The sequence below is a fragment of the Bidens hawaiensis genome, unplaced genomic scaffold (assembly GCF_021521415.1).
Source record: "Bidens hawaiensis isolate Kalapana, Puna unplaced genomic scaffold, B.hawaiensis_p1.1 tig00034209_1, whole genome shotgun sequence".
NCBI lineage: Eukaryota > Viridiplantae > Streptophyta > Magnoliopsida > Asterales > Asteraceae > Bidens > Bidens hawaiensis.
Window position 1 is genome coordinate 99,292 of NW_027505312.1, and position 15,194 is coordinate 114,485.

The 15,194-nt window shown below is 37.2% G+C and overlaps 1 protein-coding gene across 1 annotated transcript; it reads right to left on the minus strand.

The window, feature by feature from the left end:
* Positions 1 to 9,397: 9,397 nt before the first annotated feature.
* On the minus strand, positions 9,398 to 12,612 carry LOC143612304 (65-kDa microtubule-associated protein 1-like). Its single transcript, XM_077086327.1, has 7 exons — positions 12,328 to 12,612; positions 11,501 to 11,716; positions 11,248 to 11,403; positions 10,853 to 11,164; positions 10,675 to 10,762; positions 9,780 to 9,928; positions 9,398 to 9,694 (listed from the first exon to the last, which is right to left on the minus strand). The coding sequence occupies exons 1-7, from the start codon at positions 12,448 to 12,450 to the stop codon at positions 9,434 to 9,436; spliced, it is 1,305 nt and encodes a 434-aa protein (XP_076942442.1). The 5' UTR covers positions 12,451 to 12,612; the 3' UTR covers positions 9,398 to 9,433.
* Positions 12,613 to 15,194: the final 2,582 nt, after the last annotated feature.

Sequence of the window (15,194 nt, forward strand, 5' to 3'; positions counted from 1 at the left end):
CTCTTGGCCTTTTCTGTACAAATTGGAATTGATTACATGCAAACTGTGTAATTGAACTCCCTTCCATGTTGGGACAGGAGTGCCATCGAGCCGACACGCACCTGTTTCGGGATCTCGTTCTTTACGCAGCATGTAGTCTCCATATTGAAGCTGATTTTTTATTCATGTTTACCCCAGCCATGGTTCCACACGCACCTGCCTGCTTAGCTTTTATTTCGCCACGAGGTGTGTGAGCGTCCCATCTCTGACGAATGTTTCGACCATGTCTTTTACGTCTATGCATTCTTCAGTGTTGTGGCCTTTTGTTCTGTGATAGTCACAGTACTTGCTCCGATCAGCATCGTGACGATGTCGGATTACTGGAGGCTTTGGCCATGGGAGCTCTTCAGTAGCAAATATGTCAGTGACGCTTTTGGTAAGTGGCGTCCATCTGGAGTTCCGGTGCAGCTTTACATTATCCCTTTCACCCAATCGATGCTGTAAGCCGGATGAGGTGTCAAAGTTTACCCTTGACTGCCAAATGCCTTGCTTCCGTTTTTTGTTCAATCGGGCGGTGAGGACGTTGTCCTCTCTCGTCCTCTGGGTGTAAAGGTTTGTGCTCTGCGGAAGGTCTCTACCCAGTTGCTTCTCCGTTTCCGCATAGCGTTTAGCTGCTGTCATGATGCCATCCCATGTGGATGGCATTCCATCTTTACCCGTTAGGGTGCGGATAAGCTCTGGGTCCTGCGCGCCCTGGATGAAGGCTGCGCGAACAAGATCCTCGCTGATATTGCCCAAACTTAACTTCTTTGAGTCGAAGCGAGTGATGAAGTTTGGTAGAGATTCATCTTCTTCCCGTATGCATTTGAGGATTGTCCATTGCTCCTCGGTATACTTTCGCTGCTGGCTGAAGTGTTGGCTAAACTTCTGCTGGAAGTCTGCCCAGTCGAAAATGTGGTTAACCGGTAAACGATCAAACCAAACCCTAGCAGCCCCCACCAGCGTCATTTGAAACATGTAACACCACGTGGGTTCCGTCCAGTTGCTGACGGTTGCCCCTGCTATGAACCTGTTCAAATGGTCGTCTGGGTCGGACATACCATCATAAGTGCCTATGTTGGGCATTTGTTTGGCACTTTTTGGGGCAATTGCTTCCGCAATGTCCCTTGCAAATTTGGACGTTCCCGCATTTGCAACGTTCGGTCTGTACGTTTTGGAGAAGTCTCGTGAACTTCCACCTGTGCTTTTTGGTTTGAAGGCTTGTCCAAAATGCCTTCTCGGTTGGGAATCCGTTTCCTTACGCTTCCCTTTTGCCCTATGGCGAGGGTTCGCGTCGGAGTCGGATTCCTCCGAGTCATTGTCCAAGTATTCTTCGAATTCGTCGGCCTGTTGGACGGAACGCAAGCGTTCGTCCAACTCAGCTTGGAATTCCTTTTGTCGTGCCTCCGCCCATGCCTTAACTTCCTCGAGAGTTTGGCGGGGGAGTCTTGTTCGTTTTTTAAACTGGGTATCGGTGAATCCCAGTGGGCGATTATTTACTGCACTTGCCCCAGCTTGGGTAACTGGGGTAGTGTTCGTAAAATTTACTTCACTTGCCCCGGCTTGGGTAACCGGGGTAGTGTTTGTAAAAACTGTGTTGCCGGTATTCCCTCCAGTAGCTGGGGTTGTGGTTACCGGAGTCTCTTTAACCATCTTTCTAGAAGTTTGAAAAAACTGGAGAAAAATGAAGTTCTAGCTTTATGCACGGATGGCGCCAATGAAGAAACACCAGTCGAACCCCGACAGATTACTGGTAACCTAGGGGTTGGAGAGCTGTTTCCCACGAGGGGTTAGACCCTTGGAAGATGGTTCTTCTGATAACCTGCAAAACAGACACCGTGAGCTCGTCACTGAGAAGGGGGGGGTTCCTCCTTGTGACCACCCTCCGGCGTGAGAATCAGACTAGATTGCTCTTTAAATATAAAAGTATATTAAGAGATTGCTAGAGCAGATATCAGGTATATATGATGATAATATGATAAGATGAGATGGTCATACCATTTGGGGTATTTATAGCCGAAGGTAGGTTTCCAAGGGGTTTAGCCGGCCCAACACGCTACCAACTGTAACCTATGCACGTGCCCTGCCTGTGAGTGGTGGATAGGTAGCGGCTGACACAGAGCAGGCGTGTCGTGCACTCTTCCTCTTCTGCCAACAACAGGCTAGGCACGTGGTATGGCAGGAGTTGGTGGGTAGGCAGCGGCTATTGGTCACAGTGCTGTGGCGTGCTGTCTGCCATGCTGCTGTCAGCGAGCTGTCGCATTCTTGGTCAGATCTTTTGTCTGTACCTCGTCAGGTATCACACAAAAGATCCTCCATCATACGGACTGGCTCATTTAGGCGGGAGTTTTCCCCCTCCCGCCTTTGCTCATTCCTTCAGGTGACACTGGGGAGAGTTAAGTGCCTAGTGCGTGTAGCCATGCTGCGCGGGTGGCCTTCCCTCATGGCTTGTATCCGAGGCTGCGGGAACAGGCGGAGTCCTTCACCATGGGAGGCATTTCCTGCGGGACCAGCTTGCATACTGCGCGTAAGGACGTCACTTCTCTGAGCATGGTTGGTCCTGCGGATCCAGTTGGTCTCTGCGCAGACGTCCCTGTTTAAGGTGAGTCTTGCGGGTCCAACTGGGCTCTGCTGGGACCTACCTCTTCAGTAATGGAGCATTATTACATAATTCCGATCTATTAAACACACGGCGCTATCATCCAAATGAACACGAATTAAGAACATGTAGTTGAAGAAAGAGAGTGGTAGAAACAGTTGTTAATTAACGGTGTTGTCTTCTTCGTGGCACGTAATCCAAGAGAGAAGGACAGGTGTGCAGCAAAAAGAACATGCTAGAACAGTTAGTTATGCTTCACATACTTGTACAATACGTATGAAAAGTGTTAGCGGCAGAATAATAGAACTTTAAAAGACAACTGAAATCTCTCAATCTATGTATAATAATATATGTAAATGAAAACCCTAAAATCCTATTTGTCGTGATATGGTCGCTCCCTTTTTTATAAAAGCCATCACATTGCTTGATTTCTGAACGGAGATTTGACCCATTTCTATAAAATTCGCGGGTATGGGTTTCTGATGGGTTTGGATCAGGTCATGCGTATCATATCACACAAACCCTACCTCTCTCTTCTCACTGCTCCACCTCGCCTCATTCAAACCCTAGGACAGCCATGGTTCCTCTCATCTGATTCTTCATCAACATTCATTCTAATTACAAATCATCATCTGAATCGAAGGTTTGTTTCACTTTAAACACCATGGCTTACCTAATATTTTCTTTAGTCATACATAAACCCTAATTAGGATCTGTATTCATCTTCATTGTTGGATTCACGGTTTCTCAAGGGTGATCAATGATGTCATGGCTGCACGAAGAAGGATATTACGAGTTGTTACGCAAGAGGGCTAATGTTCAGTAATTGGTTTGCCTCAAAATCTTGATCAGAATGCCTGTGTATACTCGATATTGGCTGCTTCTTGGGCAAGTTCTTAATTTTGCTTTTGTTATAGCGGTATTCTGTTTGTATTTATAAGTACACAAAACTTGCAATTTTTAATTGAGCTTTTATGACTGGGTTTTGCTATTTGTCGGTTCAGAATTTTGTTTGCCTATGTCATTTGTTTGTGTTTAATATAATTAAAATTATGCATTGTTCATGACTTCATGAATTAGTTTCTTTTCCAGAGGTTCAAATGACCTGCACTGCTGCACAATGTGGAACTATATCATCATGAATATGTAGTTAAGGTAGTTTAGAAAATTTAAATTATAAGGTTTAAAGGTAAGGTATTTATTTAAATTTTAACCGATTTATGGTTGAAACCTGAACATGTTAATCGTGCACTGATTGAGGATTTAAAGGTATTGTTTTCTGCATTAACTGTTAATCGTAACCAAACATGTTGATCGTTAATTTATTTCGGGTTAAAAGGTATGATCTTTTATATCAACTATTAATCGATTTAGTTTTTGATCGAGACCTGCAAATTGATGTTTAATGTTCCTTAAACACTGGATTGTAAGGGCTAGAGTTTATGATTCTTGCAGGTAGAACCCAAATTCTATAAAACTGAAAGTATGTGATAACTTTGAGATGGTGTCATACATATATATATTGCAAAATTCATGCTAAATGGTTGAGACATGATACAATATCATCATCTACTATAAGTTACAACAATGTCTAAGACATTAGTACTCACCAGTTGTATAACTTTGAACTTGTGAATTTATGGTTTAGATGTTGTAGAATCTGTTTGTTTTGGCTGCAGCTTACTTTGTTTGTTACAGGATATAATGTAAATTTCTTTTATTTGTTTATCCTTTTGTCTAATATAATTATCAAGTTGCCAATCTATGCATGGGTTAGGTGTAGTGCTTTAACTTTCTTCTGCTTATTAATGCTAGAACTTTAATACTATTTGTTCTAATAGTTGTTGATGCTAGTTGTTCAATATCATGCTTTTAACTTTTTACTGCATATTAATGTTAGATCTCTAAGAATCTCTGTTTAATTTATTTGTTTGATTATCATTTGTCGTTTATGTTTGTAGATTGTGGCTACTGTTGGCTATGAGTTAATGCGCATGAAACTTATGGTTCCAGGTAATCACCATTTAACAAAGAAGTTATGCAAGCCTTTTTAACTTATTTCATTATCTGCATGTTGTTTGTTCTTTTTATGCATGCACAGGACCCCAACCTAGAACCCTCAAATAGTATGTTGCTAATTTGAAACTTTGCAAATCAAAACATTTCTATATTAGGTACTAATTTTTTGGTGGGTGGCCATTTGACAGGGCATCGGTTAATCTGGCTAGGGTGGTCGGGCAGTGTTTATGGGGTAAAAATGGAATAATCATTGGGTGTACCGGTTGGGCCCATTATTGAGCGGTGGTTGCAAGTTTGACCTATGAGTTCAAATAATACAGTCGGCTAACACACACCATTAGCCACTTGTGCCATAAGATTACCAGACGGTGGATTGTGTTTTTTATTGTTAAGAGTTTGAAATTTTAAATAGCATTTTAATAAATAAGGGTGAACCTGCCCCTCATTGTACAAATCTGAATCTTAAGTGTGTTACGTTATATGGTATTTCTCTAGAAGACAGTGCAAGCTCGAATTTGGACTAACTTATGAATTGGTTTCGTGACTTGGCTATATTTTTCTTAGTTTTATTTTATTATCTGTGTCGAGACTATTGGGGACCGTTGCTTTATATGCCAAGTGTGCGTACCATGTTGATACCATAATGAACCGAACATACGCCGACTGAATTCCGAGTTCATCTGTTAGAATAGGAAAAAAATTAATAGCTTTTGCAAAACAGAAGTATTTTTCTTCATTTTTTCTCTTTTTTTAATGATGTATAAAATAAATTTTATAGTAATAAATCACCTTCCGCATTAGCATTACATATTTACACACACACATATATATATATATATATATTAAAGCAACCCACAAAGAATATTTGTCCATCAGTAATCGAAATGACATAGTAGGAATATAAGCCGAAACGTCTCCTGATTGGGTTTCAACTATTGGTAAAGCGGTCATACTTTCTTCACCTAAAAGAGAATTTAATTTAGCAGCTCTTTCCAAAAGGCGTGAATGTAAATAAAAAACATCCTCTGGATAAGCCTCACGCCAGGCGGTCTTGGTATCTACTTGCATGTTTTTTTTACTTTGTGTTTTTGGATTCCTTTCATCTGTCAATGTTTACTTGACTGATACGCAGTTAATTTTATAGGGTTGAAGAATCGAATCGACAGCCGACTTACTGTATAAGGTATGATTATTCGGTATCTAGTTAATTTATTGTTGTTATTGGCTTATACATTTTGATTATATGCTTAGATGATGCTAGGAATTCATTTGGTTTCTTTCATAAATTGTTTGAATGTCAAGAGGCTATTCAAACAATAGTTAACTCTAGATATATTACCTTGGCCTTCACTTTAAAAGTTTGGGCCGAGATCAAACGTTTATTGATAGCATGATTGTTATCAAAGCGTGAACTGATTCAACTGAAATTACCAATACTATCACTACTAATTTGATAAACGAACGATCATGAATGAATTACTTTGTTCAGTTAATTAAACGAACAAGCGTGAGGAGTTTTAAGAAACTGTTCTTTTTTCATTCGGATTTTGAACTAATGGCTCGTGATTAGGTCGTCTTCTAGGTTTACGAGGCTGAAAGATCCCAAGTTTTATTGTTTGGAGCTTATGAAGTTGAATAATTTGAAATACTAAGTAGGGAGCAAAGTATGTGGTTTGGTTCAATTAATTGAAGGTACTTTAGGATGTGGATAGATATAACTTATAAAAAGTAATAATATTGTTTATAAGGGTGTGTTTGAATGTGGTTCGTACTCTTATAGATAAATATTTTTTTCTTTCAACTTTGTCAATTGTAAGTTGCCAAAATCCTTATTAACTATAGTATAATACTTTTGTTTTTATTTAGTTAATTCATAAACTATGGGAAATAATGACTTTATATATGCAACTCATTATTCATGTATTTGTAGTTTTTATGTCAGTTTAAAAGGGCAGATTGGGTTCATATTTGGTTCATAACACGTTTAGACTAACGGGATTTTTTAGTAAAATAAGTTTGGGTCGAAAAAGGTTATGCCTGGAATGAGTTTGGGTTGAAACGGATTGTTTTAAAGGAGTATTAAATTGTATCAGGTCAAAATGAGTGGATCAGGTCAAAACAAAAAAAAAACATTTTTGAATTATTGTGATTATGTGACTTATGTGAGTATGTCCACTGTTATGATTATGAAAATGTCCACTAATATGGTTATGTGATTTACTGATTTATGTCAACTGCTGTGGCTATGAAAACGAATGAGTCCACTATTATGATTATGAACAAGTGAAATTCTGGTATTTAGTTCATTATTGTTTGATACTTTAATATGAAGTATAAAACTTTGATATGAGTTTCCTAATACTATCGGGTCCAATATGAAACTAAACTGAGCCAACAAAGTTTAAATATATAAACATTATTAATGATAATAATTCACAAAAAAATAAAATAAAAAAATGCTACTATACAACTCATTTAAACATGTTTATTATGACGGTTAATCTCAATTGTTTAAAAAGTTTTAAAAAAAAAATTGATACAACCAATAAGACATATTATTTAATTATGTTCATGCAAACTTTTATTTTAATAAAAAAACACCACAAACTTGATGTTGAAATTGAAACATGAACACATAAGATTTAATAATAATTAATTCTCATAATTAAAAAATAATCAAAATTAAGAACATCGACTATAGATAGCGTGAAAAACGCACAAACAAAAACATTAAAGCACCTTGACTTCAGTTTCGTTCTTTTGGGGTGATAGTGGAAAAGTTGACAGATAAAATACATAGGCATAAACAAAAAATTTAAACAAACATGAATAATAATAGCATAAACAACCCATGTAATACAATAAAACCAAAAAGTTTTAAAATTCTGGACAAAATGTAATGAAACCACATATGATAACAAAAAATAACAAATATTAAAATGGTTAAAAGTATTATGTCCTACATAATTCTTAGATGACAACCCATGTAAGTCCAAAAAAAAGCACGTAACAACAAGCCCAAACATACTAAAAACTCACATACTGGCATACTCGTTTGAGCTTGGCTTATAGAAATTCAAATCTATCAACTTATTTAAAGCTCAATTCACTATCAAGACTAAAGGTGCACAAATCAGTTTACTGGTTAATATGCTAACCGGCTTTTTTTTTTTTTTGGAATTAACTGGTTAGTCCGGTTTTCTGGGTCGGTTACTAACCGGTTTTGACCGGTTAGACCGAACCAGTTAATTGGTTAATAACCGGAAAAATCCGTTTTTAGTAAAATAATAATAAAAAATCGTTTTACCGGTTTGTAAACGGTTTTCAAATCAATAATATAAGCCGGTTACTAACCGGCGGTTAGGATCAATTAGTTATACACCACCAACGAACCATAACAACTCAATATAGACGTAAATAACACAAACCATCTAACATAGTTTATACATTCATGTAATTAAGCCGCAAAATCATATCTTAAACAACAAAATATTGGGCCACAACTAATAAATAAAACAAATTTTATATGTTCATGCAACTTTTAATTTTAATATCTAAATATATCATACATGAGAAAAATATATTTATAATACTTAAAGAAAAACTAAAAGTAATCCATGTAACACGCGGGCTAAAAAGCTAGTTAATATATATATATATATATATTGAGCCTAACAGGTTCGTTGGGTAATGGGCTCAAACTTCAAACACGTATTGCCAAAATTATTTTACAGGTCTAATGTGACTACTTTCTATAGTGGCAAAGATTGAGTTCACTATAAGCACACATTTTTACATAGCCGGCACAATGCGTGAGTCCTCATCACTAGTTATATATATATATATATATATATATATATATATATATATATATATATATATATAACTAGTGATGAGGACTCACGCATTGTGCCGGCTATGTAAAAATGTGTGCTTATAGTGAACTCAATCTTTGCCACTATAGAAAGTAGTCACATTAGACCTGTAAAATAATTTTGGCAATACGTGTTTGAAGTTTGAGCCCATTACCCAACGAGGCTCAAATAGCTCGGTTTTATGTATGTGTAAATATTATCTTCACATAAAATATTATCTTCTAGGTTGGTTAAATGTAACAATTACGTCTGAGTTTGTGCATCAGCAGCTGTACATCCTGCAGTGAAACCTGTATACAACTTCACGTGTTATTCACCGTCTCACCTTCAACCCACTGTGTCTCTGGCTCCCCTTTCTTTCTCTTGCGACTCCAACACCATGGATGGGTTCTTCTTCAAGCCGTTGAATGAAACTAAGGTTAGGTCGACCTCATTATTAATGTTACATTCGATCCACCTCTAATCCAATGTCATTCTGCTCCTAGTCTATAGTTGGTCTAAGAAGAGAAGATTGTACTAAGAGCATCCTAAGTTGTTCCAAACATGAATAGTAAAGTAGGCTCAATTTAAACTTATGCTAAAGCTCATCGAAGCTTAACTCAAATCAAGATTTTTAGCAATCCATTCTCAAACAACAAATCACGAGTAGTTCAGATTACCTAAACCTCTATTTGAGATTTAGTTTACATTATTATCAAGTAATGATTTCAAAAGAAAAAAAATGAATGCAATGCAATGCAATATGCATTCATCAAGGGTAAGGACCAAATCTGTAAGTTTAACATGTTCATCTGTTAACAAGAAAATTGTCTAGGTAGTAACTAACAAGAAAAACCGGGTTCCATGCCTATCCATTTTTCCAAGTTAGCATGACACCACAATGGCTATATTTGACTTTTCACATGTGATTCAGATTCACCTCCTAAGGCGTAACGGGTGGAGCATCCATTTTCGATATAGCCACGTAGTTCAAAGGAGCCACTGGCCTCGGGTTATCCCTCTTCACTGACCGAGACCCATTTTGCATCATAGATAACCGTCTATTAGTACCTAAATTTGACCCCCCGCTTACACGTGGGCCCAGCACCTTCTTCGAGCTACTAACGGGCCGCAACGGGCTAGGTTTTGCACCAAACATGGCTTCTTGCTCTGCGTTTAGCTGTTCATTAAATTTCTTCTGATCCTGTAGTCACAATTTAAAAATTAAAGTGAGTTTGACATGCTTGAGATACATTTTTTATAAAAGTGGGTGAAATGCCGAAACTAACCCTCATCCGTTTCTTCTCTTCTTCTCTCTCATGCCTCAACGCTGCATATTTGTCCAGCATGGTGAGTAGTGGTTCACCATCATAAGCAAAAGCCATTCCATGTTCCTCTTCCCATGCTCGAGTTTTGGCAACCAATGTGTCAGCAAGACCTGCATACACACCCGGCATTAACAAATCAAACTGGGCCATAGGAATAAAATGAACACTAACAACACATGTTCATGTTCGCTCGTTTAACACTAACTAAACAATGATCGAACACGAACAATTAAACAGCAGGGTTTTCTTGATCGATTGTTAAGAAAAAGACCGTGTTCATTTATGTTAGTTTGTTAACAATATTAATGAATGGTTCACGAATGCAAACGGACGAATATATATGAACATAAATGAACAAATATAACTGAGCTAAAACCACTTAAAAGTAAAGGTGAGCAATTATGTGTAGGGCCTAAAAAGATATAAATCTAGACTAAACTGTAGCACCTGAAAGTAAAGGTGAACAAATGTAACTAACAAACATAAATAAACGTAAGCGAATGAACACAAACAAATTTAATGTACCAACATAAGCGTACGTTCATAAACATAGATGAACGAACGAGATATGTGTTCATGTTCGTTTGTTTAATTAACTGAACAAACAATTTTATTCGTTTATTAAATAAAAAAACCTCCCGCTGAACTGTTCACAGACGGTTCACTGAACGTCCGATTCATTTACAAGTCTAATAAATCACCCAAATCATTTTATTTTAAAGAAATATATTTTAATTTTTGTAATCATATTTCATCATCCTTGAGGAAATGATAAATATATAAGTTGTACACAACAATCATTAAATTCTCTTAAACACCAAACTAAATAATAACAGGCTAACAGCCAGTTGTTTACCTGGGATTTTGCTAACCAAAATGCGGGCTTTTTCAGCTCTCTTGAGATTCAAGTGCGCGCCTCTGCTTCCACTGTACCTGTTCTCATCCTGCCACGCGTCTCAAAAACCATGGAAAACGTTATTCTGCAAAAATTAATATTAAATTTAGCCCGACCCGTAAACAGTGAAGAGGCTAACCCTATTGTAATCCTCGAGCCAACTCTCTTCTTCACAAGCAGACATCCACTTATCTACTTTATCCAGTATATCTTTTCTACTTAATGCTTCTTCTTTTGCTTTAACAATCTGCGCATCCATGTCAGCTAACAGCTCAGCAGGTTCCACATTCCCAGATTCAATCAATGCCAAAAGTTTCTCATTAGCAGCTTTTGTGTCAATCTGTATATGTGCACGAGCAAATATCTCTTCAAGTTCCATTTGTCTCTTAGCAGCAATCTCCTTCATTCTGCTTGCTTTCAGTTGATCCAGTCTTTCAACTTCCACCTCAGCCTTAATAACAAAACATATTAATAATAAAAATAATTAAGTATATTTATATCATTTTATAAGATTTTATTATTACACTAAGGTACCTGTTCAATCAAATACAGTGCAAGAGCCCCTGGTGCAGTGACATCATCAACTGAAGCTGATATGTTGCAGGTAACATGATCAAACAATCTTCTTTCTTCTTCAGATGTATCCATCAGATTCCAAAGTTCATTTAACTGAATTGCAAGATCTTGATGCTGAAAACGTGCCCATTTGTCCGATTATTAGAAGGATATAATAACTAAAAGTGAATGACTTCTAAAAGAAACTAAGAGATGTGAAAGTGTATTATACCTTATGTAACCTTTGCTCCTTAACTTCTTTTAAAGCTGTGACAGTCTTTGCCAGCCTGGCTAATGTGTCATTGCTAATGCTTTTAGATTGTGCACATGTGGCATCAGTCAAGCTAGGATGGACATCTTTGATTGTACTATAAAAGTCAATCCCGAGAACACCGCAAATGCCATTTACATTGTTAATGAATTCAAGAACTTTGGTCAATCTTTGACTCTGCAAAAGAGAGTTTGACATTAAATTCATTAATCACCTCATATCATATAATTGTATCTATATTCTTTGATCAAGCAACGGTTGATGAAGTAAAATTAAATATTTATGGACCTCTAAACGAACTGGATGTTCAGAGAACTGTTCATGAACCATTTGGTGGGAAATTTGTTTATGTCCGTTTATCTATAGAGGGACAAACATGAACAAACCTTTTTGTTCATTTAGTAAACGAACAACCATGAAGGCATGCTTGGTTCGTTCGTTTAAGATTGTGCGTTATTGTATTCATTTAAATTATGAAGCACATTACATTTAGTCTAGTTTATTACATTATCATATCATGCATTACAAATTTGTCTAGTTTTATTAATTTTTTGGTGCATACATGCCATTCATGTTAGTTCAGTGTGTTTACAGGACTATATATTTTGTCAAACATGAAAACGGATGTGGTGCAAGTCACTCAAAGTGTATCCACACAAATATCAGTCATTGCAAACAAAACGTTATATAATTATTCAAACAATATAGTTTTTATATTAATATTTCACATTTTAATCTTTATGAACTCCCAAACAGGAAAACACAAAAAAAGTTTTTGTATTCATTACCTTTTCTTTTTGAAGTTCTTGAAGACGATCATGAAATTCTTTTAACTTCTTCAAGGATAGATCGGATTCATCAACTTTAAAGCTTTGTGCAAGATCATTAATTCCTGCAATTTCCACACACATTTTCTGAATTTGTGTCTGCACATCTGAAAATTGTTTTATCCTCTCTTCTTTCAGTATCCACAACTGTTCTAGAGCAGGTGCAATTGCTGCAAGAAGTTCTTTAATGGTACCCGAAGTCTTATCAGGCTGTAGTTAAACACAATAAGACTTTAACAAATAAATAAATAATTTGAGAGACGAGGGCCAGAGGGGGCACGTGGGTGGCTACTACTTACAATGTTGAATGATTTCTCTCCAAGAGATGTAAGAAGATTGGACAATTCAAGTTTAGCGTCTGCAAGTGCGTGTAGAAGATGGGCCTTTGACTTTGCAGCTTGGTCAACTTTCCTTTTGTACACATTCAAACATTCTTGTTCTAATTGAAGAAGCATCTTATCTCTTTCCTCGTCACTTTCGCCAACTTCATCCCAGATTTTCTGCATTAACACAAAAGTTTATGAAAAAAAAGTAACATATAATGTCCTTAATGATGTAAAAAAAACACAAGTAGAGTGAATTATGTTCAACCTGCAATTGAAGTAGTAAAGAACCACAAGTTGTTTTTCCAAGAAGAGGATTATGATCATCATCCCCTGCCATCTGAGATACCAAAAGTCAGAATCAACATGTAGCAAAATCCAATTTATGTTATTCAAGCTAGCATTAAATTTAGAATCTTAAAATTAATTCCTTGATTCAAAATTCAAATTAATTTATTCAAACTAGCATTAAATTTAGAATCTTAAATGAATTCCATGATTCAAAAATCAAAAAGTTGCAAGGAAAGTGTATATATCATTCAGTATATGCATATTAGCACCAAAAGTCAAAATAAAGATTTACGAAAATTCAAACTATTTGGTTCAAACTAACATTCAATTTAGAATCTGAAAATGAATTCCATGAGTCAAAATTCACAAACTTACAGCGAAAGTATACCATTATAGAACCACCAGCAAAAAAGACATATTTTAGTAATTTTGATTAAAGTCTACAATAACCAGCAATTAATCAATTATACTAAACTCAGAACTCAAATGTCCCCAACTCTTGACCTAGAGTTGACAAAATTAGATGTAATTTAAAGCAAACCGATCACAAAACTAACACCGATTCCAATCCAAAACCAGAACAAAGAGCGCATCAAGATTAGAAAATAAACTAGTACATTTCTACACATAATAAATCAATCACAAACAAGGTATAGTTAATTACATAAAGCAACTAAACACTTAATTAGGGTTTTCTCAAACTTCAGACAAATTTAATCGAAAACAAGCACCGACTTCAAGCCGAAACAATAGCAAACAGTAGCATGTACACAATCATGTCAACAAAATTGAATATGAAACTAGTAAATTTCTACAGATATCAAAACGAAACACTTAACCCAAACGTATTCAATCGTAAAATGAGCACCAATTTCAAGCCGAAACAAAAACAAACAGTAAGTACACAATCATATCACAATTGAACGTGAAACTAGTAAATAATATTAAACAATATGTAATTAAACACTTAATTAGGGTTTTCTCAAACTTCAGACATAATCAATGGCAAAATGAACGAACAGAGTGTAGTTGATGTAGACAAACTATCAGAATTGCATATGAAAAAGGTGCATTTGAAGAAGCAAAATAGATGAACTTACAGCAGCAATGGTGAAGAAACACTAAGTGACCCCGGCAGATTACGGATAATCTTAGGGTCAAGTAGATGTTTCCCACGAGGGTTAGGTCCGGCAAGGATGGTTATTCTCCTGATGACCTGCAAAACAGACACCGTGAGCTCGTCACTGAGAAGGGGGGGACCTCCTTGTGACCACCCTCCGGCGTGAGAATCAGACTAGATTGCTCTGAATATAAATGTATATTAAGAGAAATAGCTAGAGCAGATAAGATATGTGATGGTATAAGATAGTATATGATAAGATAATGATACCGTTCCAAGGTGTTGGAGTATTTATAGCCGAAGGTAGGTTTCCAAGCAGGTACAGCCAGCTGTATAATATTCCTTTTCTACCAACTGTGGGCTACGCACGTGCCATGCTGGTGGTTGGTGGGTAGGCAGCGGCTGATAGTGACATGGCCGGCTGTGTACTATTCCTTTTCCACCAACTGCAGGCTATGTACGTGCCACGATGAGGGTTGGTGAGTAGGCAGCGGCTGATAGTGACATTAAGTACTAGAGCGTGCTGCTCGTCGTACTGTTGCCAGTGAGCTGTCACCCTGTGATTGGTTCATGGGCTGCTTTGGTCAGATCTTGTCTATTTTGTCCATACCTTGGCAGGTATAGTACAAAAGATCCTCCAGAAGCGTACGGACTGGCTCATTTGGGCGGGAGTATTCCCGCCTTGCTCATTCCTTCTTCAGGTGACATTACTGAATTATTGAGAGTTAGTGCCTTGTGCGTGTAGCCTTGCTATTAGTGCGGGTAGCCTTCCTTGATGGCTTGTATCCGCAGCTGCGGGAACAGGCGGGGTACTTCACCATTGGGAGGCTTTTCCTGCGGGAACAGCTTGCGTACTGCGCGTAAGGTCTTCATCTCTCTGAGCATGGTGGGTCCTGCGGAACCAGTTGGTCTTTGCGCAGACGTCCCTCTTCAAGGTGAGTCTTGCGGGTCCAACTGGGCTCTGCTGGGACCTACCTCTTCAAGTCCCCCCAGTCCAATGTTCTTCTCATGAATTGTTAATAAGTGAGGTGAACTTTTGGACTTAAGCAAAGGGTTTTGAAAAGGGTTTTTAGTTTTAAGGTTTTCCGTGGGGA